Source organism: Oncorhynchus tshawytscha, linkage group LG05 (assembly GCF_018296145.1).
Source record: "Oncorhynchus tshawytscha isolate Ot180627B linkage group LG05, Otsh_v2.0, whole genome shotgun sequence".
Taxonomy (NCBI): domain Eukaryota; kingdom Metazoa; phylum Chordata; class Actinopteri; order Salmoniformes; family Salmonidae; genus Oncorhynchus; species Oncorhynchus tshawytscha.
In genome coordinates, this window is record NC_056433.1 from 39834035 (window position 1) to 39860797 (window position 26763).

The 26763-nt window shown below is 42.9% G+C and overlaps 1 protein-coding gene across 1 annotated transcript in view; it reads left to right on the forward strand.

The window, feature by feature from the left end:
- The first annotated feature begins 7076 nt into the window (after positions 1-7076).
- The window catches only part of usta (uronyl 2-sulfotransferase a), a 138733-nt gene continuing 119046 nt past the window's right edge, over positions 7077-26763 (forward strand). The window contains exon 1 of the mRNA XM_024400323.2: positions 7077-7565. Within this exon, the coding sequence (XP_024256091.1) occupies positions 7340-7565 (226 nt within the window). The 5' untranslated portion in view covers positions 7077-7339. The remainder of the gene's footprint in view (positions 7566-26763) is intronic.

Here is a 26763-nt window from a genome sequence, read left to right on the forward strand (position 1 = left end):
TACGCCTACTTCTTGGGTGAGGCTGGAGGCGTGGCTTAGGCCACCCGTGAAAGTAAATGTAATTCTGGTTAAGCTGCTATGTTGTATTGTTAGCTCATGTTATCTCAATAACCCAGCTCTCAGCATCGAAAAACCAGCAGTTTTTAAAGCAAACAACCCAACTAAGTGACAATCAAACAACACAGCATTTTTTGGTGTGACATGAAAAGATAATTGCTGATGTACAACCAAATTTCAACATTTTGTATATTCTACAGTCGTGGCCAAAGGTTTTGAGAATGACTCAAATATTAATTTTCACAAAGTCTGCTGCCTCAGTTTGTATGATAGCAATTTGAACACACTCCAGAATGTTATGAAGAGTGATCAGATGAATTGCAAGTGCCCTTGTGGATTGCGCAGATGATTACGGGTCTCGTCCCATGTGTTAATCATTGTGCGCAACAATATTTATTTGAGGTACTCCTCGCTCTTTTGTTTGGGTTTCAACCCTGTGTTTTGTGTACGTGTTTGTTTGGTCTTTATCCCCGTGCCTTTACACGGCACGCCGCAATCCTGCGCCTATATCCCGAATCTCTTCATACCAGCATGAAAATAAACTAAATTGTGTTTGGTTCATAGAACTGGGGTTACGCCAGTAACCTCTGGTAGCTGCTAGATGTGGTTGTAATGAACACCTGTTTATGTTGTCTTCCTACAAATGTTTCTCTATCTTTTAAACCGTTTAAGCTACGAAATATTATGACCACATCACTGAAATATAAGACTCTGTTTCCCTCTACAATGGCCACAAGCCGCGCAGGACTCATTAGTAAAGAATGGACATCACCAGGCACTAAATCAGACTGGCTTCAATGATGATGTTATTTTCTACACGGAAGATCATAAAAAACAAATGCCTGATTATCTTCTGAACTTCCCAATACTTTTCTGATGCATTTCAGTCACTTCTAACCATACTTCGTTTAGAATTAAATACTGTCAAAAGTACTGTCAGAATGATTTGTAATACACTGAAATAGCTCCAATGAAAAAGTAAACATTGCCTGTTGATTACATAACTTATTTTACATGGTGTGGTCACAGACGTTTTCTTATTTCAAAATGATGTTGCGGGCCAAATTAAGTTTGGGAACCCCTGGAGTAGAGATACTGGACACACACACCTACTGTACAATTAAGTGGGATGGGTGAAGGTTGGAGTTCCACTCACTCTCTAGTCCTTTTGACTAAGTGGACTTGCATCCCCTCAGGTAATTCGCATGTAGGCCTAATAAGCAACTTGCACTCCTTTATTTACAGTACCTTACCACCTGACTATCCACGACTGAGCATGTCTGAGGTAGGCCTATCAGTCTCCATCTGTAGGCAAATAAATGTGCCCATTTGGGGATATGATAGTATTTTTGATTGTCTTAACACACCACAACTAATAAGCTGTGGAGCTTCTCAAAGTAATGTTTTCTTCACCTCAAACAGCAAGCCAACAAAGTCTGTTTTTTACATCCATTTGGGAATGACAATGGTTCCTCAATGCATCTGGAAAATCTTTCAAACTCCCTTTCGATAACCACTCAGTGTGAAAGTGAAAAATGTCTTGCTCTGATCCAGCAGAAACACCATAAAATAGGCCTACCTGATTACTTCTTATCCATTGTGCAAATAGCCTACATCTGTGTTTGCTGAGCTCGCTGGTGCCGAAACTCTGAGGGCCCATAATGTTATACAATATTGCAAGTTTTTCTAGCTCAAGCTGGTCCCAAGTTATATTTTCTACCTGCAGGCTGTAATGTTTTTATTTGTTGGCTTTATGTAGGCTATTTTTTATGTCAATAGAAGTTACTTTTTAAGTTTGTATCATTTTCATTTAGATTGGGATAGAATTTTGATTAACCACATGACAATCATTTTGAGATATGAAGACTGGTAAGATAAATTGTCATTCCACATAAGAAAGGTTGCCGACTCCACCTGTAGCCTATTAATGGCAACTTCAGGAGAATCTGCAAAAGCCAGCAGGAGTAGGAGGCGGATAGGAGGGTCAGGTTATGTTTTTCTTCTTCTGGTTATCTTGATCGCTGGCTCCCTCTTGAGTCATTTGTGTCTTATTGTCACGGCTGTCGTCTGGAGACCGTGAAGCGAATGAATAATTGTGCTGACACAAACACTACACATAGACATAGATAATCACCCACAAAGTACCCACAGAATATGGCTGCCTAAATATGGTTCCCAATCAGAGACAACGATAGACAGCTGCCTCTAATTGAGAACCAATCTAGGCAACCATAGACATACAATTTACCTAGAAAGGAAACAGCCCCATAAACATACAAAACCCCTAGACAAGCCAAAAACACATACATCACCCATGCCACACCCTGACCTAACCTAACCAAAATAACAAGGAAAACAAAGAATACTAAGGTCAGGGTGTGACAGTACCTCCCCCAAAGGTGCGGACCCCGGCCGCACACCTAAACCTATAGGGGAGGGTCTAGGTGGGCGTCTGTCCATGGTGGTGGCTCTGGCGCTGGACGTGGACCCCACTCCACCAGTCCCAGGCCGCCAACCTGGGACTGGCAACCCTACTAATGGGCCCCACCAGACTGAGGGGCAGCTCCGGACTGAAGGGCAGCTTCAGACTGAAGGGCAGCTCCGGACTGGCTGACGACTCTGGCAGATCCTGGCTGACTGGCGGCTCTGGTGGATCCTGGCTGACTGGCGGCTCCTGGCTGACTGGCGGCTCCTGGCGGCTCCTGGTGGCTCCTTGCAGACTGGCGGCTCTGGCGGCTCCTTGCAGACTGGAGGCTCTGGTGGCTCCTTTCAGACTGGCGGCTACAGACTGGCACACTCCCCGTGTGCCACTCCCCGTGTGCCCCCTCCAAATTTTTTGGGGGCTGCCTCTTGGGCTTCCTTGCCAACCGTGTTCCCTCGTATCGCCGGCTCCTCTCTCCGTATGCCTCTGCTCTCCTAGCTGCCTCCACCTGTTCCCATGGGAGGCGATCCTTTCCCGCCAGGATCTCCTCCCATGTGTAGCAACCCTTGCAGTCCAAAACATCCTCCCATGTCCATTTCTCCCTATTTCGCTGCTCCTGCTGCCGCTGGACCAAGATGCGGCGTGGTAAGTGTTCGTCATTTTAATGGAAAAACGGAACACTACAAAACAACAAAGGGACAACCGTGAAGCTAATGAATAATCGTGCTGACACAAACACTACACATAGACATAGATAATCACCCACAAAGTACCCACAGAATATGGCTGCCTAAATATGGTTCCCAATCAGAGACAATGATAGACAGCTGCCTCTAATTGAGAACCAATCTAGGCAACCATAGACATACAGTGCCTTGCGAAAGTATTCGGCCCCCTTGAACTTTGCGACCTTTTGCCACATTTCAGGCTTCAAACATAAAGATATAAAACTGTATTTTTTGTGAAGAATCAACAACAAGTGGGACACAATCATGAAGTGGAACGACATTTATTGGATATTTCAAAAAAATGTAACAAATCAAAAACTGAAAAATTGGGCGTGCAAAATTATTCAGCCCCTTAAGTTAATACTTTGTAGCGATTACAGCTGTAAGTCGCTTGGAGTATGTCTCTATCAGTTTTGCACATCGAGAGACTGAAATTTTTTCCCATTCCTCCTTGCAAAACAGCTCGAGCTCAGTGAGGTTGGATGGAGAGCATTTGTGAACAGCAGTTTTCAGTTCTTTCCACAGATTCTCGATTGGATTCAGGTCTGGACTTTGACTTGGCCATTCTAACACCTGGATATGTTTATTTTTTAACCATTCCATTGTAGATTTTGCTTTATGTTTTGGATCATTGTCTTGTTGGAAGACAAATCTCCATCCCAGTCTCAGGTCTTTTGCAGACTCCATCAGGTTTTCTTCCAGAATGGTCCTGTATTTGGCTCCATCCATCTTCCCATCAATTTTAACCATCTGCCCTGTCCCTGCTGAAGAAAAGCAGGCCCAAACCATGATGCTGCCACCACCATGTTTGACAGTGGGGATGGTGTGTTCAGGGTGATGAGCTGTGTTGCTTTTACGCCAAACATAACATTTTGCATTGTTGCCAAAAGGTTCAATTTTGGTTTCATCTGACCAGAGCACCTTCTTCCACATGTTTGGTGTGTCTCCCAGGTGGCTTGTGGCAAACTTTAAACAACACTTTTTATGGATATCTTTAAGAAATGTCTTTCTTCTTGCCACTCTTCCATAAAGGCCAGATTTGTGCAATATACGACTGATTGTTGTCCTATGGACAGAGTCTCCCACCTCAGCTGTAGATCTCTGCAGTTCATCCAGAGTGATCATGGGCCTCTTGGCTGCATCTCTGATCAGTCTTCTCCTTGTATGAGCTGAAAGTTTAGAGGGACGGCCAGGTCTTGGTAGATTTGCAGTGGTCTGATACTCCTTCCATTTCAATATTATCGCTTGCACAGTGCTCCTTGGGATGTTTAAAGCTTGGGAAATCTTTTTGTATCCAAATCCGGCTTTAAACTTCTTCACAACAGTATCTCGGACCTGCCTGGTGTGTTCCTTGTTCTTCATGATGCTCTCTGCGCTTTTAACGGACCTCTGAGACTATCACAGTGCAGGTGCATTTATACGGAGACTTGATTACACACAGGTGGATTGTATTTATCATCATTAGTCATTTAGGTCAACATTGGATCATTCAGAGATCCTCACTGAACTTCTGGAGAGAGTTTGCTGCACTGAAAGTAAAGGGGCTGAATAATTTTGCACGCCCAATTTTTCCGTTTTTGATTTGTTAAAAAAGTTTGAAATATCCAATAAATGTCATTCCACTTCATGATTGTGTCCCACTTGTTATTGATTCTTCACAAAAAAATACAGTTTTATATCTTTATGTTTGAAGCCAGAAATGTGGCAAAAGGTTGCAAAGTTCAAGGGGGCCGAATACTTTCGCAAGGCACTGTACAATTGACCTAGAAAGGAAACAGCCCCATAAACATACAAAACCCCTAGACAAGACAAAAAACACATACATCACCCATGTCACACCCTGACCTAACCGAAATAACAAGGAAAACAAAGAATACTAAGGTCAGGGTGTGACACTTATTTCATCAAACAGTGGTTTCAAAGCATCAGACAAGCTCAATGAATATAGTTGGTTTTATGAAAACACATAGGGTGTGTCTATATATGAAAAAATACACTGTTAAAATTTAGACCAATCGGTTGACCAATCTTTTTTTTAGTTGGGGACAGCCCTAAACTAATTGCTAGTGACTTTTGAGAAAATGATACAGACAAATCTTAACCTACAAATGGGCACATTTACTAGGCTAAGGGGGGTCTTGTAGAGGGACACTTACTCTGGTACAGTCCAATCTGTTTTTTGTCCATGGCCATTCATACTGTACTGAATACCAGTGTGACAGTTAATGTCGATATATTCAATTAAACAACCAATTTATACTCTTTCTCTGCTACTGTATGATGAACTCCCTAGTATTTTTCTCACTTCCTCTGTCAGATTGTTACTGCTGATGATGTACATATTGCATGGTTTGAAACTTAACGTAATATTAACATATAATACTATACTGTAAAAATAACCACCAACATACACAGTAAAATCTTCTTTTTTTAAGGTCAAACTGAAATGAATACATCTCCACAATTACCAAAAACAAAATATCATCATGGCTGCCTCTCTCCTGCATTTGAATCCACAGGCAATACACCCTCTAGACTTAAGATGCAATCATTTCATCAGAGATAATGAAATGATAACTCAGATTGATTCACACTATGACAGAACATCAGTCTATGAACTCCATGAGCTTGAAGAGCCACTATCTTTCCTGTTGGTTTGTGGCCTCTCTCTCTCCTCCTGCTCGGCCTGTCTGTTTGTCTGTGCGTATCATCATGGCTACCTCTCTCCTGCATTAAGTTAAGGCTGCAATATGTAACTTTTTTGATGACCCAACCAAATTCATATAGAAATTTGAGTGATAGATCTGTCATTCTAATTGAAAGCAAGTCTAAGAAGCGGTAATTCTATACTTCCCGTTCTTACGTTTAGTCTTTGCGTCTTTTACTTTCGGTTTTGTGCACCAGCTTCAAACAGCAGAAAATACAACATTTCTGGTTATTGAAAATATATTTCACAGCGGTTTAGATGGTACAATGATTGTACAATGATTATTGTTTTGTTACATAAACTGAAATTAGGCTAACTATTGAAAGTTTAGCTATTCGATTTCTGCGTATTGCACCTTATTTAACACATGCATTACACACTTTGGGACTTAAGATGTTATCCTTTCAGCAAAGAGCATATACAGTATGATCATTCAGATTTATTCACACTATGACAGATCATCAGTCTATGGGCTTGGAGAGGCAATTCTCACTTTGAAATTTGACGTTTGAGAAACATGAATGTCTAATTTTGACGTGAGAATGTGAGAGCTTGTTGATCTTAGCTTTTGGTTTGTGCCCTCTCTCTCTCTCTCTATGTCTGTTCATGGCTGTCACTCTGCTGCCATGATCATGATAGCACCAAACAAAGTCTCAACACATATAACTCACCTTCATGACCCATAATCACTGTGATGAAGTTGAAAAGCACTCAAACATCTAAACTGAAAGCACTCAAATTTGCAAGCTAGTTTGCCAGGGGCGGTGTGCGGCAGTTGCCAAGGACCTTAAGTAAAAAGTCAGTTGCACTCCTTTGAAAAAAACTCTTATGTCCTATTTTTTTCTCTTCTTGACTGGTGGCACATCCATTGCTAACTTGCTGACCCTATGATGGAGACAAGGACAGGTAATGTGCAATTCATTCTATAGCTTTCTATAGCTAGCTAGTAGTAGTAGTAGCTAGCTAGTATTCTGATTCTAACGTTGGGGGGGGACATGTCCCCCCAGCTCCTTCACCCTTGCTGTAAAATGAAAGCGGGTCATAACAGAATGAGAACACACCGAATGTGATCTGTTGCTGTACACACAGTGACGCTGTTTTGCACCTAAACTCACTGCAAATAAACCTTATGTGCTGAACATTTTTTCCACGTTCAGTAATCTGACACCGCTGCTGGCCCGAAAAGTCTCAGCCGAAGGATGGACTCGCAACTTTCCTTTGCAGTAATAGTCCGGCGAGAACAGACGAGAGGGACCGAACCGGAGGCGAAAACAGTGCGCGAAAAAAAATAACCCGTGGTGGCACCGGGTGCCTGAAGTTTCTGAATTAGGTGTCCGTTTGAAATTATATCAAAGCAAGAAGTTTCACGTTGCACAGGTGGATGGGTGACTACCGGTCTCGGCGGCGCTTTGTGAGGAGGAGATTATGAAGAATTTCAGCAACAGTCCCCTTCACAACAACCAGACTCCAAACCACGTTAGAGATCGAAAAAACAAAAAAATCGGCTTTCTCTCAGCGGTTCCGTTGCGTGTTCCCCTGAGAGGTTATGGTTTCTGTATGGCTACTCTTTTTCTCTTCTGTTTTGGGTCTCTGTTTTACCAGTTGAATGGAGGACCCCCCGAAATTCTGCTGGACATCCGACAGTATCTCGGTAAGAATTTACGCAGTTTCCATTTGGTTTCGAATCACTCATCTGGTGGTGCTGAGGTTATTGAGTAGCCTAGTGTTTTGCAACGTTACTAATGCGTACAAGTATACCATTCAAGTCGTTTCGGCTCTTTAGCAGGCTACACCACTCTTTGAGGACGTGTTACAGCAAGTTTACTGTTGCATACATACTGTTAGCACTCCTCACCTCTGGCTATGCATAATCTTTTAATTTAAAAAAATATATATATTAGCCCGATTCGAGGCCAATGGGTCCACTTAGATTAATGACCCAGAGACAGAGGAAATGTAAATATGTTTGTCGTTCATTTCTAATTTGAAATCCGTGAGATAGAGTTTCTTAGTATAAAGCCGATTGCATTATGCCTGAGCGACAATGTCACAATGATTCCAATTGGTGAATGAAGAAACACCTAATTTGTGGGCGCACACAAAGTATTGTAATTTGTAGCTAATGGCAATGATTCTTTGGTTGAGCAGTTGAGGGACATGTTATGGTAACCTAACCCACTAAAGATGAATAAATACTGTGTTACCTTGGTGTTTCTGTAAACGGTCTGATGCGCACTCTGGCATGTCACGTAGCAGTTCTGAAGTGACGCTTTGGCGAGTGACAAAACGGAGACAGGAAGAACCAGATGAAGCGCTGTAATTCACATGCAACTTCTCGAAACCCGTCAATCAGTCACTCGTGATCTGCTTCGGTTTTATCATTAGTATTCAACCATCGTTCATTTCTTTCCAATGAAATTCGGCGTCAAAAGACCACGGTGAAACGTTTTGAAATCCTGTACGTAGGCTACCCATAGCCCGTGTGTGTTGGGCTCAGTGTTAGATGAATGTTCAGATTCTCATGATCAAACTTGAGGCATATTTATTCTCTTTGCACACACATTTTTTCCACATTTACATTTGAGTAATTTAGCAGATGCTCTTATCCAGCATATTTAGTGAATTCATCTTAAGATAGCAAGGTGAGACAACCACATATCTCAGTCAGTGAGTACATTTATCCTCAATAATGTACCTATCAGCAAAGTAAGTGCTGGGGGGTTGCTGTGGGAATATTTAAGATACACTTGGTAGGGTTTCAGATGTTTTCAGAAGATGGACAGGGACACTGCGGCCCTACCTTCAGGGGGAAGCTGCTTCCACCATTGAGGTGCCAGGTCAGAGAAGGCCTTTGACCGGGATGTGCGGGAGCTGCCTTCTCGTATTGGTGGGAGGGCAAGAGACCAGAGGTAACAGAACAGAGTACTTGGGTTGGTATGTAGTTTTTTTAGCACAGCCTGAAGGTAGGGAGGGGAACTTCCTCTTGCTGTTTTGTAGGCAAGTGCCATGGTCTTGTAGTGGATGCGAGTTTTGACTGGAAGCCAGTGGAGTGTGCGTAGGAGCAGGGTGACATGGGTGAACTTGGGAAGACGGAACACCAGGCGGGCTGCAGCGTTCTGGATAAATTGCAGGGGTTTAATAGCACAAGCGGGGAGCCCAGCCGACAACGAGTTGCAGTAGTCCAGACGGGAGATGACGAGCCTGGATTAGGACCTGCTCCGCTTCCTGTGTTAGGTAGGGTCGTACTCTACGGATGTTGTAGAGCATGAACCTGCAGGATCGAGTCACTGCTTTGATGTTTGCAGAGAACAACAGGGTGTTGTCCAGGGTTAAGCCAAGGTTCTTTACACTCAGGGAGGGGGACACGTTGGAATTGTCAACTGTGATGGAGTGGGAAGGCCTTCCCGGGAGGAATAGCAGCTCCGTTTGTCGAGGTTGAGCCGAGATCCAAGCTGAGAGATCTGCCAGGGACGCAGAGATGCGTGTTGCCACCTGAGTTTCAGAAGGGGGAAGGAGAAAATGTGTTGAGTGTCATCCGCATAGCAATGATAGGAGAGACCATGTGTGGCTATGACAGCACCGAGTCACTTGATGTATGAGAATAGGAGAGGGCCTTGAACCAAGCCCAGGGGGACACCAGTAGTGAGAGTATGTGGTGCAGACACAGATCCTTTCCACGTCACCTGGTACAACCACCCTGCCAGGTAGGATACAATCCAAGAGTGTGCAGAGCCCGAGACACCCAGCCCTGAGATGGTGGAGATCTGATGGTTCACGGTGTCGAAGGCAGCGGATAGATCTCGGAAATAAATAGTACCTGATAGGGGTTCTTTGGATTGTAACCGTAGCAGAACCCTTTTTGGTGCCATAGGCTATAGAACACTTTTTTGAAGGTTAAACAAAGAACCATGCTGATAAGGTTCTAAATGGAACCTGTATGGTGCTATAAATAACCTTTCCATAAGGTTCTATAAAGAACCATGTTTTTCTTCCATATAGCACAAAAAAAAGGTTTAGCTATGGTTTCAACCCATTTTGGTGCTATATAGAACCATTTTTTATGATTCTTCATGGAACCTTTATGGAGAATGGTTCTATACAGGGTTTTCTATTCTGGTCAGCCATATTATATTGTTCAAATTCCATAGGTGTTATTGTGTTCATTGACAAGTTGAAACAAGTGAGCTAACTCTGGAACAGCTTGGGGTCCCAGATGAGAGAATTGAGAACCACTGACTGATTTAGTCAACTGTTCTCAATTGTCACGAGGCCATACGCAAGACTTTCACAAGACACAGTCACCGGCCATAGTCATACAGTATATAATGGCATAACACAACACATTAGATAAGCTGGAATGAAACTCTCACTCAAGGTTGCACAAAAAGAGCTGTGTGCAAACCACGCCATAAAATATTCTAATGAGCCACCTGTCCTAGATTTGAATGATCACGAAAAGAACAAAGAACCGTTTTGTGAACTGCAAATAACCATTGAAGAACTCATAGGGTTCTTTGAGTCATTATGGTTCCACATAAAATACATCAACCTTCCAAATGAACCCTCATTTTTTTTGTGTGTGTACAACACCAGCCTCAAGTCCTGAGGGGACTTCATATCAGCAGGTCACACACAGCACAGTCACAGTGTGTGTGTGTGTGTGTGTGTGTGTGTGTGTGTGTGTGTGTGTGTGTGTGTGTGTGTGTGTGTGTGTGTGTGTGTGTGTGTGTGTGTGTGCTGCATTCATATGTGTATGGATTTGTTCTGTACTACACTTGTGTTCTGTTCTATTGGTTTGGATGAACTGATACACATCTGGAACAGAACCAGAGTCACTCACCACACAGGCACTAATCCCTCTGGGTCAGATTGATTTTCCTTCACACGCACAAACACACTGACTTCAACACACTCAAAAACAGATGGCCACACGAAAACAGTTATACAAGGACAGTCTTCCCTTGCATCCCGATAATCTCCAGACACACAAAAGTGTGGAAATGAAAGGTAACCTAGCTAGAAAGATGAATGAAGTCATGGTCCAGAGCATTTTCCTACTGAAGAAAGCCCAGGCATCTGTGTAGTCAGTCCTATCTCTGGGCATGTCAAACAATGGGCTACTATAAGGGGCTTCCAGGGGTTGGGGGAATATTATGTAATGGTTACATAACTACACCGCTGATGCATTGGGGTAATGATTAATCACTTACTGGGGAATATGGGAATCTATCATTTGTTCTAGGTCATTTCCATGTAAAAGGACCCATGAGCACCAACATGTGAAGTTCATAAGAGAATGTCAAATGAAAGCTAAGCTATATTTTTGAGAAATTAAGGCACATATAACTATTTCAACCATTTTCCATCCAACAAATTAGAGAGTTTAGTAGAGTTTAGTAGAACACACTTTAGTTCAGTACACTATAATGTACTGTACTGTGCTGTACTTTGATGTCCAAACTTGTGAAACAAATACATCTATGAGTGGTTCAGATTTGGTCCGTTCCCGACCAACCAAATTTGGTCTTGTTTGGTGGCTGAGCTCATTAAAATAATAGCCAGTGTGTAGAAAAATACCCAAATCTGCAAAGGAGGATATTGCATATTTCTGCCTTTGTGTACCTATTTACATTCATATCCGTAATGATGTATTTCTGCGTAGTACAGATCAGGGACCCATGATGAAATTCCATTACCGCAATTCTGTCATTGGGTGTAAATCCAATTCACTTATTGTAAATCAATAACTAAAAGACATGGAATTGCCATCTACATATATTATACTTTGGGGGGAGCAAGAGCAGAGACATGTGGAGAAAGTGCTTCCACAAGTAGATTGTTCATGGAGCACTTGGCTGTTGCTGTAAGAGCTTCTTCTAGTGTTCTTTAAGGTCACTCAACACAAGGGATGGCAGCATCTCAAAGTCTCAGTTTGCCATTTTGTCTTGCTCTCTGTCCCTTTTTTTGTCTCCTTCTCCCTCATTTTCTTTCCTCTTCTCTCCTATTACTTCTCTCTCTCGCTCTCTCTCCTGCTCCCTCTCTCTCACCCCTCCCTCCTCCCCTCCCTCCCCCTGTGGGTTTGTGACAGATGTGATTAACTGAGCCAGGTGAGGGGAGGGAAAATAATAAAGCTGGAATAAATGGTAGAAATGGGAATTCTGTGGGAATAATGCATTATTGAGTGTTTGTCCCTCAGTGTCATGGAGTGATTTGTCTTCCAGTGCAGACCAGCAGGCTTTAATGGGAGTCGGGCGATCCGGCTGATTTATTTACCTTCAGCTGCCCGTGTTACTTTTGGCTGCGCTGTGCCGAGGAGTGTGTGAGAATTCCTGGCGGGGTCCTGAATGTGTGTGTGTTTGGTATGTTTGTGTGTGTTTCTCTTTGAGTCATACCGAGGTAGGATTTTCTGTGTGTTTGAGAGTGAGCGAGTGTGTGTGTGTATGTATGTGTGTGTGGGGGTGCGTGACTCGCTCACTCACTTAGCGGTACTGTAGGAGGAACAGGCTCCTGTTTTGTTTGGGCCAGTGGGGAGGTTGGTGTTTGAGGTTGTGACTCTATTTATCGCCGTGGTAACCTACCTCCACTCCTCTCCATTCTCTCTTATTAACACACACACACACACACACACACACAAAATGACCGGGCCCCAAAATCTCCCTCTAATTCAATTATTTCTGTGGAACGTGCCAAGCAGCCACGACAGATCTACTATTCAAAGGTGTGTGCGTGCGTGTATGTCGGGGGTCATTTGGAGCAGAAAATGAGGTGCAATTTAGATTGAGATGTCATTTTTATGGAAGATAGTTTGGGCAATTTCCTGAAGTACTGTACAGTTCACTCAGTGGAAGAGAAATGTCAAACAATGTGGGTTCTGAAAGTGAAGCATCAGAGGAATCAGAAGCCTCGTATCTGGGCCAGTGTTTGAAAGTAAGAGCAAGTGTTTAAACATTAGGCTACTCTCCATTCATCCACCACTCATATATCACACAAGTGCATATTAACTGCCAAACACACACACAATCCTATAAGTTTACATGTTACTTCTTTTTTTACACTATGATTTGACAGTATGATACACTATGATTAAAAGTCAGTTAATATGCACTTGTGTGATATATGAGTGGTGGATGGATGGAGAGTAGCCTAATGTTTAAACACTTGCTCTCACTTTCAAACTCTGGCCCAGATACGAGGAAATGCTTACTTACAAGCCCTTAACCAACAATGCAGTTTTATGGGGGGGAAAAAAATAAAAGTAACAAATAATTAAAGAGCAGCAGTAAAATAACAATAGCGAGGCTATATAGTCTCACTATAGGTCAGACGGTGTTGGTGTGTGTGAGAATGGTGCGTGTGTGCGTGTCTGAGTGTATTTCTGTGTGAGTGCGTCTGTTCGTGTGTGTGTTTTGTGTGCGCTTGCCTAGGGCTTGTGCGTGCATACGTGTCTGAATGTATTTCTCAGAGTGGCGTCTCATTGATATGTTAGGTAGGAATTGTGCACCAATATTGCATTTTAAAAGCCTGTTATATTAAATGAAGTACCCTTTAATATAGACCACATGGAGAATTGAATAAATGAAATTAATGAATAAAGATTTGATAAAGTGCCAAAGTTCAGCATTTTGACATGTCCCTCTGTGCACCCTCTATCAAATCAAATGTATTTATAAAGCCCTTCTTACATCAGCTCATCAAAGTGCTGTACAGAAACCCAACCTAAAACCCCAAACAGCAAGCAATGCAGGTGTAGAAGCACGGTGGCTAGGAAAAACTCCCTAGGAAGAAACCTAGAGAGGAACCAGGCTAGGAGGGGTGGCCAGTCCTCTTCTGCTTGTGCCGGGTGGAGATTATAACAGAACTTGGCCAAGATGTTAAAATGTTCATAGAGGACCAGCAGGGTCAAATAATAATAATCAAAGTGGTTGTCGAGGGTGCAACAGGAGTAAATGTCAAGTGGCTTTTCATAGCCGATCATTCAGAGTATCTCTACCCCTCCTGCTGACTCTAGAGAGTTGAAAATAGCAGGTCTGGGACAGCTAGCACGTCTGGTGAACAGGTCAGGGTTCCATAGCCGCAGGCTGAACAGTTGCAACTGGAGCAGCAGCACGGCCAAAGAACATTTTATTTATCCGTTACTTTACCAGGTAAGTTGACTGAGAACACGTTCTCATTTGCAGCAACGACCTGGGGAATAGTTACAGGGGAGAGGAGGGGGATTAATGAGCCAACTGTAAACATAAATACAAAACAAGAAACAATAACAGCACACAGACATGAAACAGAAACAATAACGCCTGGGGAAGGAACCAAAGGGAGAGACGTGTATATAGGGAAGGTAATCAGGGAGGTGATAGATTCCAGGTGAGTCTGATAAGCTTATTCCTCTCATTTTGAGCAAAAATTTGTTTATATCCCTGTTAGTGAACATTTCTCATTTGCCAAAACAGTCCATCCACCTGACAGGTATGGAATACAAAAATGCTGATTAAACAGCATGATTATTACACAGGTGCACCTTGTGCTGGGGACAATAAAAGGCCACTCTAAAATGTGCAGTTTTGTCACACAACACATTAAATCGTTGAAATTGTTGCATGTTGCGTTTATATATTTTCTCTGTGTAATATTGTGAAACTATTCTGTTAACAAATACAGTGCCTTCGGAAAGTATGCAGATCCCTTGACTTTGTCCACATTTTTATGTTACAGCTTTATTCTAAAATTGATGAAATAAAATCTCAGCAATCTACAATCTATACCCCATAAAGACAAAGCGAAAACAGGTTTTCTGAAGTTTTGCAAATATAAAAAATACAGAAATACCTTATTTACATTAGTATTCAGACCCTTTGCTGTTAGACTTGAAATTGAGGTCAGGTGTATCTTGTTTCCATTGATCATCCTTGAGATGTTTCTACAACTTGTTTGGAGTCCACCTGTGGTAAATTAAATTGATCGGACATGATTTGGAAAGGCACACGCCTGTCTATATAAGGTCCCGCAGTTGACAGTCAATGTCAGAGTAAAAAACCAAGCCTTGAGTTCGAAGAAGGTTTCCGTAGAGCTCCGAGACAGGATTGTGTCGAGGCACAGATCTGGGGAAGGGTGCCAAAAAATATCTGTAGCTTTGAAGGACACCAAGAACGCAGTGGCCTCCATCATTCTTAAATGGAAGAAGTTTGGAACCACGAAGACTCTTCCTAGAGCTGGCCGCCCGGCCAAACTGAGCAATCGGGGGAGAAAGGCCTTGGTCAGGAAGGTGACCAAGAACCCGATGGTCACTCTGACAGAGCTCTAGAGTTCCTCTGTGGAGATGGGAGAACTTTCCAGAGTAGAGTGGCCAAACGGAAGCCTCTCCTCAGTAAATGGCACATGACAGCCTTTTTATTAATATGTTGATGATGTAAAGCATATTTGCTGGTCTGTGGTGAGGAGCAAGCAGACGCTGCACTGGACACATTTATGAAACGACTTATTCCAGTTACTAATAAACACGCACCCATTAAGAAAATGACTAAAAACTGTTAAATCCCCTTGGATTGATGATGAATTGAAAAATAGTATGTTTGAGAGGGATGAGGCAAAAGGTATGGCAATTAAGTCTGGCAGCCCAACTGATTGGCAAACATACTGCAAATTAAGAAATCCTGTGACTAAACTAAAAAACTGCACTATGAAACAAAGATACATTATTATAAAAAGCTGTGGGACATCTTAAATGAAATTCTGGGGGAAAAAGCCACATCATTTATTGAATCAGATGGCTCATTCATCAAAGCCCACTGATATTGCAAACTACTTTAATAACTTTTTCATTGGCAAGATAAGCAAAATTAGGGATGACATGCCATCAACAAACGCTGACACTACACATCCAAGTATATCGGACCAAATAATGAAAGACAAGAATTGTACTTTTGAATTCTGTAAAGTTAGTGTCTATCAACAATGACAAGCCACCAGGGTCTGACAATCCTAGATGGAAAATTACTGAGGATAATAGCAGGTGATATTGCCACTCCTATTTGCCACATCTTCAATTTAAGCCTACTAGAGAGCGGGTTCCCTCAGGCCTGGAGGGAAGCTAAAGTCATTCCGCTACCCAAGAATAGTAAAGCCCCCTTTACTGGCTGAAATAGTCGACCAATCAGCCTGTTACCAACCCTTAGTAAACTTCTGGAAAAAAAAATCAGATACAATGCTATTTTACAGTAAACAAATTGACAACAGAATTGACATTATTGATCATAGTCTGCTGCTGGAAAAGCATATGTGTTATGGCTGTACACCCCCTGCTATAATGTGGATAAAGAGTTCCTTGTCTAACAGAACACAGAGGGTGTTATTTAATAGAAGCCTATCAAATATAATCAAGTTAGAATAAGGAATTCCCCAGGGTAGCTGTTTAGGCCCCTTGCTTTTTGTTACGGTTTTCTTCCGTTGAAGGAGAGTCGGACCAAAATGCAGCGTGGTTAATACGATACATCTTTAATGAAGATGAAACACGAAAATACAAAAAAAATAAGCCACAATCCCAAAACCTACAAAAACCCCCCATACATAAACACAACACAAAATAAACCCATGTCACACCTTGGCCTGACCAAATAAATATAGAAAACACAAAATACTAAGACCAGGGCGTGACAGAAACCCACCCCCAAGGTGCGGACTCCCGGCCGCAAACTTAAACCCATAGGGGAGGGTCCGGGTGGGCGTCTGTCCACGGTGGCGGCTCGGGACGTGGACCCCACTCCAACCAAGTCTTAGTCCCCCTGTAACGCGTCCTTTGATTGGCGACCCTCGCCGCCGACCTTGGCCTAATAACCCTCACCAAGGACCCCACTGGACTGAGGGGCAGCTCGGGACTGAGGTAGAAGCTCAGGACTGAGGGGAAGCTCGGGACTGAGGGGAAGCTCGGGACTGAGGGGTAGCTCGGGACTGAGGGGTAGCTCGGCACTGAGGGGAAGCTCGGCACTGAGGGGAAGCTCGGCACTGAGGGGAAGCTCGGCACTGAGGGGAAGCTCGGCACTGAGAGGAAGCCCGGTACTGAGAGGAAGCTCAGGCAGGTAGTTGGCTCTGGCAGATCCTGGCTAGCTGGTGGTTCTGGCAGATCCTGGCTGACTGGCGGTTCCGGCAGATCCTGGTTGACTGGCGGATCCTGGCTGAATGGTGGATCCTGGCTGAATGGCGGATCTGGAAGATCCTGGCTGACTGGCGGCTCTAGCTGCTCTGGCTGCTCCATGCAGACAGGCAGCTCTGGCTGCTCCATGCAGACTGGCAGCTCTGGCTCCTCCATGCAGACTGGCAGCTCCATGCAGACTGGCAGCTCCGGCTGCTCCATGCAGCTCTGGCTGCTCCATGCAGACTGGCAGCTCTGGCTGCTCCATGCAAAGTGGCAGCTCTGGCTGCTCCATGCAAAGTGGCAGCTCTGGCTGCTCCATGCAGACTGGCAGCTCTGGCTGCTCCATGCAGACTGGCAGCTCCATGCAGACTGGCAGCTCCATGCAGACTGGCAGCTCCGGCTGCTCCATGCAGCTCTGGCTGCTCCATGCAGACTGGCAGCTCTGGCTGCTCCATGCAGACTGGCAGCTCTGGCTTCTCCATGCAGATTAGAAGCTCTGGCTGTGTTGAACAGGCAGGAGACTCCGGCAGCGCTGGAGAGAAGGAAGGCTCTGGCAGCGCTGAACAGGCGAGGCGCACTGAAGGCCTGGTGCGTGGTGCTGGCACTGGTGGTACTGGGCCGAGGACACGCACACGAAACCTGGTGCGGGGAGCTGCCACCGGAGGACTGGTGTGTGGAGGTGGCACTGGATAGACCGGACCGTGCAGGCGCACTGGAGCTCTTGAGCACCGAGCCTGCCCAACCTTATCTGGCTCGATTCCCACTCTAGCCCGGCCAATACGAAGAGCTGGTATGTACCGCACCGGCTATGCACCCGCACTGGAGACACCATGCGCTCCATAGCATAACACGGTGCCTTCCCGGTCTCTTTAGCCCCCCGGTAAGCACAGGAAGTTAGCGCAGGTCTCCTACCTGGCGTAGCCATACTCCCTGAGAGCCCCCCCAATACATTTTTGGGGCTGACTCTCGGGCTTCCATCCGCGTCGCCGTGCTGCCTCTTCATACCAGCGCCTCTCTGCTTTCGCAGCCTCCAGTTCTTCTTTGGGGCGGCGATATTCTCCAGGCTGTGCCCAGGGTCCTTTTCCGTCCAATATCTCCTCCCACGTCCAGAAGTCCTGTGATCGCTGCTCCTCACGATAAACAGGGGGAGTTGGCTCAGGTTTGAACCCTGACTCTGCCACACTCTCCCTGAGCCCCCCCCCCAAGACATTTTTGGGGCTGACTCTCGGGCTTCCTTCTGCGCCGCCGTGCTTTTCTCTTAAACTCCATTCTCCTATAGCCCTCCTCGCACTGCTCCAGCGAATCCCAGGCGGGCTCCGGCACTCTCTCTGGGTCGTAAGCCCAGCTGTCTATTTCCTCCCAAGTAGTATAGTCCATACTCCTGCTGTCCATAACGTCCTCCCATGTCCATTCCTCTTTTCGCTGCTGTTGCTGTCGCTGCCTGTCACCACGCTGCTTGGTCCTCTTGTGGTGGGTGATTCTGTTACGGTTTTCTTCCGTTGAAGGAGAGTCGGACCAAAATGCAGCGTGGTTAATACGATACATCTTTAATGAAGATGAAACACGAAAATACAAAACAACAAACGGAACGTGAAAACCTATACAGCCTATCTGGTGAAATACAAAAACACTGAGACAGGAACAATCACCCACGAAACACTCAAAGAATATGGCTGCCTAAATATGGTTCCCAATCAGAGACAACGAGAATCACCTGCCTCTGATTTAGAACCGCCTCAGGCAACCATAGACTTTGCTAGAACACCCCACTAAGCCATGATCCCAAAACCTACGAAAACCCCCCATACATAAACACAACACAAAATAAACCCATGTCACACCCTGGCCTGACCAAATAAATATAGAAAACACAAAATACTAAGACCAGGGCATGACACTTTTTAACACTTAAATTTTTTACTAACTACATGCCACTGACTTTGAGTAAAGCCAGAGTTTCTATGTATGCGGATGACTCAACACTATACAGGTCTGGCTACTACAGCGACTGAAATGACTGCAACACTCAACAAAGAGCTGCAGTTAGTTTCAGAGTGGGTGGCAAGGAATAAGTTAGCCCTAAATATTTCTGAAACTTAAAGCATTGCATTTGAAACAAAACACTCACTAAACCCTAAACCTCAACTAAATATTGTAAAAAATAACGTGGAAATTGAGCAAGTTGAGAACTAAACTGCTTGGAGTAACACTAGATTGTAACCTGTCATGGTCAAAACATATTGATGCAGTAGTAGCTAAGATGGGGAGAAGTCTGTCTATAATAAAGCGATGCTCTGCCTTCTTAACAACACTATCAACAAGGCAGGTCCTACAGGGTCTAGTTTTGTCACACCTTGACTACTGTTCAGTCGTGTGGTCAGGTGCCACAAAAAAGGACTTAAGAAAATTGCAATTGGCTCAGAACAGGGCAGCACGGCTAGTCCTTTGATGTATACAGGGAGCTAATATTAATAATATGCATGTCAATCTCACCTGGCTGAAAGTGGAGGAGAGATTGACTTCATCACTACTTTTATTTATGAGAGGTATTGGCATGTTGAATGCATCGAGCTGTCTGTCTAAACTACTGGCACACAGCTTGGACACCAACGCATACCCCACAAGACATGCCACAAGAGGTCTCTTCATAGTTCCCTTTTCACAGTCCCTAGGTCAGAAGTTTACATACGCTCAATTAGTATTTGGTAGCATTGCCTTTAAATTGCTTAACTTGGGTCAAACATTTTGGGTAGCCTTCCACAAGCTTCCCACAATAAGTTTGGTGCATTTTGGCCCATTCCTCCTGACTGATGTCTTGTGATGTTGCTTCAATATATCGACATAATTTTCCATCCTCATGATGCCATCTATTTTGTGAAGTCCCTCTTGCAGCAAAGCACCCCCACAATATGATGCTGCCACCCCCGTGCTTCACGGGTGGGATGGTGTTCTTCGGCTTGCAAGCCATCCCTTTTTCCTCCAAACATAATGATGATCATTACGGCCAAACAGTTCAATTTTTGTTTCATTAGACCAGAAGACATTTCTCCAAAAGAACGATCTTTGTCCCCATGTGCAGTCGCAAACCGTAGTCTGTCCTTTTTATGGTGGTTTTGGAGCAGTGGCTTCTTCCCTGCTGAGCTATGGTTATGTCGATATAGGACTCTTTTTACAGTGGATATAGATACTTTTGTACCCGTTTCCTCCAGCACTCTCACAATGTCCTTTGCTGTTGTTCTGCGATGGATTTGCATTTTTCGCACCAAAAGTTTAAAGTCACAGTCAACTTAGTGTATGTAAACTTCTGACCCACTGGAATTTGGATACAGTGAATTAGAAGTGAAATAATCTGTCTGTAAACAATTGTTGGAAAAATGACTTGTGTCATGCACAAAGTAGATGTCCTAACCGACTTGCCAAAACTATAGTTTGTTAACAATACATTTCTGGAGTGGTTGAAAAACGAGTTTTATTGACTCCAACTTAAGTGTATGTAAACTTCTGACTTCAACTGTATATATTTTTTTGACATTGAACATCTAATAGTCAAATCATAGTGTAAAAGCAGGTGATCGATCTGGTTCTACAAGCTTTGGCAATTTTTTTTTGTGGTGGAAAACTTAGAGGATCGAGCATAACACTTCAACCCTGTTACCCATAGATAGACAGGCTAGAAATGTTTCAACAAAATTGTGAGGCTTGCATCCAATTGCCACTCCATGTTGCAAACAACATTGCTTCTATTCCCCCTGTCACAAGGGGATTTATGGCTGATTTGGGGTGCATTCATAAATTCACTCTAGAGTGTCAGAGTATGCTCAGAGTGTGCTCTGGACGTTCGTAAATTCAGAAGGTTGTCAGATTGTCAATTCATAATTCAGAGAGTTTCACTCTCAGAGCGTTCAGAGCTCACGCTTCACGCTCTTGTATTTGGTATTTTATTAGGATCCCCATTAGCTGTTGCGAAAGCAGTAACTACACTTCCTGGGGTCCACACAAAACATGAAATATGACATATGTCCCCATGTTACATTAATAGACAAGAACAGCTCAAGGACAGAACTACATCAATTTAGAAAAGGCAAACGTGGCCTACATATCAATACATACACACAAACTATCTAGGTCAAATAGGGGATAGGCTTTGTTTTTTAATTTTTTAAATAAAAACTTTTTTTATTAATGACCAAAGGCTTGTATTTCTGTGTGTTTATTATAATTGTTGTAAATTGTAATTTATTACAAATATATTTAAAAAATAATCGGCCGATTAATTGTCATTTACTACAAATATATATATATATATATATATAAAAAATTAAAATCGTCCGATTAATCGGTATCGGCTTTTTTTTTGTGGGTCCTCCAATAATCGGTATCGGCGTTGAAAAATCATAATCGGTCGGCCTCTATTTCGAGACCGTTACGAAATAGCCTAGCTCGACCCCCACCCCCTTCAATACTCCACCCATGGAGAAACACCCAGAATGAAAAGGTTTAAATTGTAATCATAACGGGCATCAGTGACTTGGCTATGATGAATGCTTTGACATGAGCCAAGTGTTTGATGACAGGCCTAGGCTTTGTGGCATTCTATGGAGAGGATACAGCAGTTCAACATGTTGTGGGCATTTCATGGCCATAAAAAGAGGAATGCGGAGCATTTAAACACCAGCCAAAGTCAACAAACCAAACTTCCCAAATAGGTTCAGTTAGTTCTTCACAAGGGCTTTGGGAAGCAGAGTGATCATTAATATGATAATGGGATTTATCTAAAAGACAAAATAACTTGTTTATGTAAAATAGTCAATGTATTGAATATTCAAAGATCATGTCAACAAGCAGGCTTTTCTAGAAAGCCAGTCAAAGCCTTTCAGTAAAGCAGCAGACCCCTGGCTGTTTCCCAAAGGCTATGAATGATGATGGCACAGCCAGCCAGGTCCCACCCTTTAACCGCAGGCCTGTTGCCACCCACCCTCTAATCCACTACCACTGCCATTAAAGCCACCACAACCAGCTGTCGTCAGTGCCCTGGCAACCCTAGACAACAGCACACAGTCTGGGAGCAAAACTCTACCCATGTAACGGTTCTCTTTTGGTGAAGGAGAGTCGGACCAAAATGCGGCGTGTAGATTGCGATCCATGTTTAATCAACAAATGTAAAACACAAATCAATACAAAAACTACAAAAAACAACAAACGTGGAAACGTAACGAAAACCGAAACAGCCCTATCTGGTGAAAACACAGAGACAGGAACAATCACCCACAAACACACAGTGAAACCCAGGCTACCTAAATATGGTTCCCAATCAGAGACAATGACTAACACCTGCCTCTGATTGAGAACCATATCAGGCCAGACATAGAAATAGACAAACTAGACATGAAACATAGAATGCCCACTCAGCTCACACCCTGACCAACCAAAACATAGAAATATACAAAGTAAACTATGGTCAGGGTGTGACAACCCAGTACCCACACCTCCATATGGGCCTCAACACAGACTGTCTACAAAGAGTTAGTATTAAGAAAATAAGAAAAAAAACATACTATAAAACAGGCTACATATTTGATGATTTTGCAGACAAGTGAAACCCACCTAATTTTTTACTTCATAAAACATTTGTTTTATATACTGCTGTTCAGTTCTTTCCAGAATGCGGGAGGTCCAAAGCCTAAATGATGTGTTAAAAAGACTTGAGGGTGCTGTAGGGGAGTTTTCAAATTGCAACACTCTCAATAAATCAGCATTTTCTTGGGGTTTATGCTGATTGTTGACTTATTTGACTGCTTCTTCATGTGTTAAGGAAGCAGAGTTTTTTTCTGGTGGCCTGTTTTGGACAGTTGGAAAGGGTTGTGCTGAGAGTTTTCAATCTGGCAGTCGTGAAATACCACACTTAATACTTTCATCACCCCAAAGAACACTTTGCCGGCATTCCTTGGCTGAAGAGAGCCACTCTAAAACCGAATAGTCGAGCTCTCCTTTTCAACAATGGGGAATACACTGCTGAAATAACTTCACATTTTCTAACTTTCAACAATTATGGTAATGTATGTATTCATTCACTGTCAAGTTTGAAAACAGTAGGTTATTTAGAAGAGGCTATGGCTAGGCTATTTAGTCCGTCACACAATTCCACACAGTTTTATGAGTTCTATCCGTCATCGTTCATCAAAACTTAAACAGCAATAACAGTTAACAGCCTGAAGCTTTCCCTTCCTAACACTGAAAATATAATGCAGTAATGGATCATAATGACCCAGTGTGTTATTACAGCATTATTACAATGTTATTGCATTGGTCCATGCCATACCCAGCAAGAGCATTAGTAACCTCCAGAGAATGGAGCCATTCATTATTCATTGGGTGTTCTAATTATGCCAATTATTGAATCATGAGGTTGAGTCTCAGCTCCACATGCAGCATAAAACAATGCACTCTGATGATTATGAACAAGGAAAGCAGGCATATCCAACAGTACACAGAAGAAAAACTGAACTTTCTGCAGTCACAGTGAGCTCAGGCTCCTGGTGAAAGAAATGAAAGATCACCATTGTGAACCATTGAATCACTGTCAGTCACTCCAGATGTAAGTTATCATTGTCTTCGCTTCTCTTCCTCGTAAAAATTGCCCTTAAGCACAGACCTAGGATCAGCTTACATTCCTCAAACCCCTCTAACCTGCCTTAACAATTTTGTGAGAAAAAAAACTAAAAACAGACAACAAAAAAATCCATCCTCCTCCGTTATTAAGCAGATAAAGTAGTGACGCAGTTCTTCTATGCCAAAAGACTCCATCATTGAAACCAGATCCTAGTCCCTGTTTTGCCTAGGGTTGGGTTTTCGAGACAAGGGCTCCCTTGCAAAAGAGTCCTTGATCTCAGTGGGACTCCCTGTTAAAATAAAGGTAATATATTGCACATACACTTGGGGTGTGTCTCAACAGTTTAGACACACAGCGTGGCTTGGTTTAACCTGCCAGGTTAATAAATAAGAAAGAAAGAAAGAAGCAAAATATTGACACACAATATTAAGTTAAGTCAGTCTAAAATGTAATGCCATTATCAATATGTAATGCCATTCCTCTGGACTGTACACAACAGGAGCCAAATCCCTATTCTACAGGTCAGGATAAGGTTGCTAAGGCTGCTGCTGAAACACAAGAAGAAATGGCCGATGCCAAAAGGCACTGCCTCCTGGAGCTCCGTCGGGCCTCTTGAAAATTGGATTTTCCATCAATCTCATTACTTGGCAACCCTCACACAGAATCCAAACTGGTCGACAACTGGCAACCCTACTGGGCATCCTGAGGTCCTGAATGACAACTGAACCGATCAATGACCAGGCCAATCCATTTCTACAGAAACCTAAAACCTGTGTGACACCTAGGTCTGGTCCAATGGGATGGCACCCTGTAGTTAAAGAGGCTCCAACACTAAATCTGTCAGTATGGGGGAAACAAATATGAATGAGTATAATCAGCATGTTGTTTTTAATATCCTTAGACATGAAGTGTGGAATGGGCCTGCTGGTGTGTGGAGTAGTGGAACGGAGAAGGCCAAGTCAGTGCCAAAAATCACACTTACGTGACCAGCTGGCTCAACAAGGCTTTGCTTGTGTCTATCCACTGCAGCGTTTTCCAAACTAGGGGTCCTGATTTGAAAATGGGGTCGCGAGAGAAACTCGGAAATAAATAAATTGAGCTTGGTTCATAGAACCTCCGGTAGTCGCTAGATGCGATTGTATAAACAGAGCAGTTTCTGTTGTCTTCCTACAAATGTGTCTCTATTTTTTGAATGGTTTAAGCTACAAAATATTATGACCCCATCACTGAAAGATAAGACTCTCGTTTCCCTCTACAATGGCCACAAGCCGCATAGGACTCATCAGAAAAGAGTGGACAAGACCAGGCACTAAATCAGACTGGCTTTCAATAATGATGTTCAATGATGATCATAAAGAATGATTGCCTGATGTTCTTCCAAACTTCCCAATAACATTCGATGCATTTCAATCACTTCAAACAATACTGTCTTCATATCGAAATAATGTCAAAAGTACTGTCAGACTGATTTGTAATAGACTGTCATAGCCCCAATATTTTTTTTAAACATTGGCAGTTGACTACAGTGCCTTGCAAAAATATTCATCCCCTTGGTGTTATTCATATTTTGTTGCATTACAACCTGCAATTTAAATGGATTTTATTTGGATTAACTTTGTAGGGATACATTTTCACTTTGGATGAATTGTGTGCCCATAGTGTCCCAGATGCTAATATATGCATATTTTTATTACTATTGGATAGACAACATTCTGAAGTTTCTAAAACTGTTTGAATTATGTCTGTGAGTATAAAGGAACTCATATGTATGGCAGGCAGACTTCCAAACAAGAAGTGGAAATTCTGGGGCTGCTTGATTTTCAACTCATCGGCTATTCACATCCCAGAATGATATGGATCTGTTCGCACTTCCTATGCCTTCCACTAGATGTCAACAGTCAGTAGAACGTGGAATGAAGCCTCTAGTGTGATGTGGGGCCAGATGGCAGCTATTTGAGTCAGTGGTCTGGCAGAATGCCAGTTCCTGGTCAGGCGCATTTCTCATGATATTGCCATGCGTTCCATTACTTTGTAGACAAAAACGAATGCTCCGGTTGGAACGTTATTGGATATATATGATAACAACATCCTAAAGATTGATTCTCTACTTAATTTGACCAGTTTATTCGACCTGGAATTTAACTTTTTGAAGTTTTCGTCTGAGTTCGCCTGGACTTGCGCCAGCGTTTGGACATGTGAACTAAACGTGCTAACAAAAGTAGCTAATTGGTCACTAGTAATGGACATTATCGAGCAAAACAACGATTTATTGCGGAACTAGGATTCCTGGCACTGCATTCTGATGAAAGATCAAAGGTAAGGGAATATTTATGATGTAATGTCGTATTTCTGTTGACTCCAACATGGCGGAGAAATGTTGTGTACTTTTGAGCGCCATCTCAGATTATTGCATGGTATGCTTTTTCCGTAAAGTTTTTTAAAATCTGACACAGTGGTTGCATTAAGAACAAGTGTATCTTTAATCATATGTAACACATGTATCTTTTATCAAAGTTTATGATGAGTATTTCTGTTATATGACGTGGCTCTGTAATTACTCCGGATATTTTGGAGGCATTTCTGAACATGGCGCCAATGTAAACCGAGATTTGTGGATATAACTATGCACATTATCGACCAAAACATAAATGTATTCTGTAACATGATGTCCTATGAGTGCCATCTGATGAAGATTATCAAAGGTTAGTGATTGATTTTATCTCTATTTCTGCTTTTGTGACTATCTTTGGCTGGGAAAAATGGCTGTGTTTTTTTTGGATTTGGTGGTGATCTAACGTAAATACATGTTGTGTTTTCGCTGTAAAACATTTTAAAAATCGGACACGATGGGTAGATTAACAAGATGTTTATCTTTAATTTACTGTATTGGACTTGTTAATGTGTGAAAGTTAAATATTTCCCAAAAATATTTTTGAATTTCCCGCGCTGCCTTTTCAGCGGAATGGGGGGGTCCGCTAGCGAAATGTGTGTCCTAGACAGGTTAACGGACATACAAAAAAATTGAAATAAAAAAAAAATAACTTGTTTAAAAATAACATTTAAATTTAAACGTAAAAGTGGTGCGTGCATAGGTATTCACCCCCTTTGCTATGA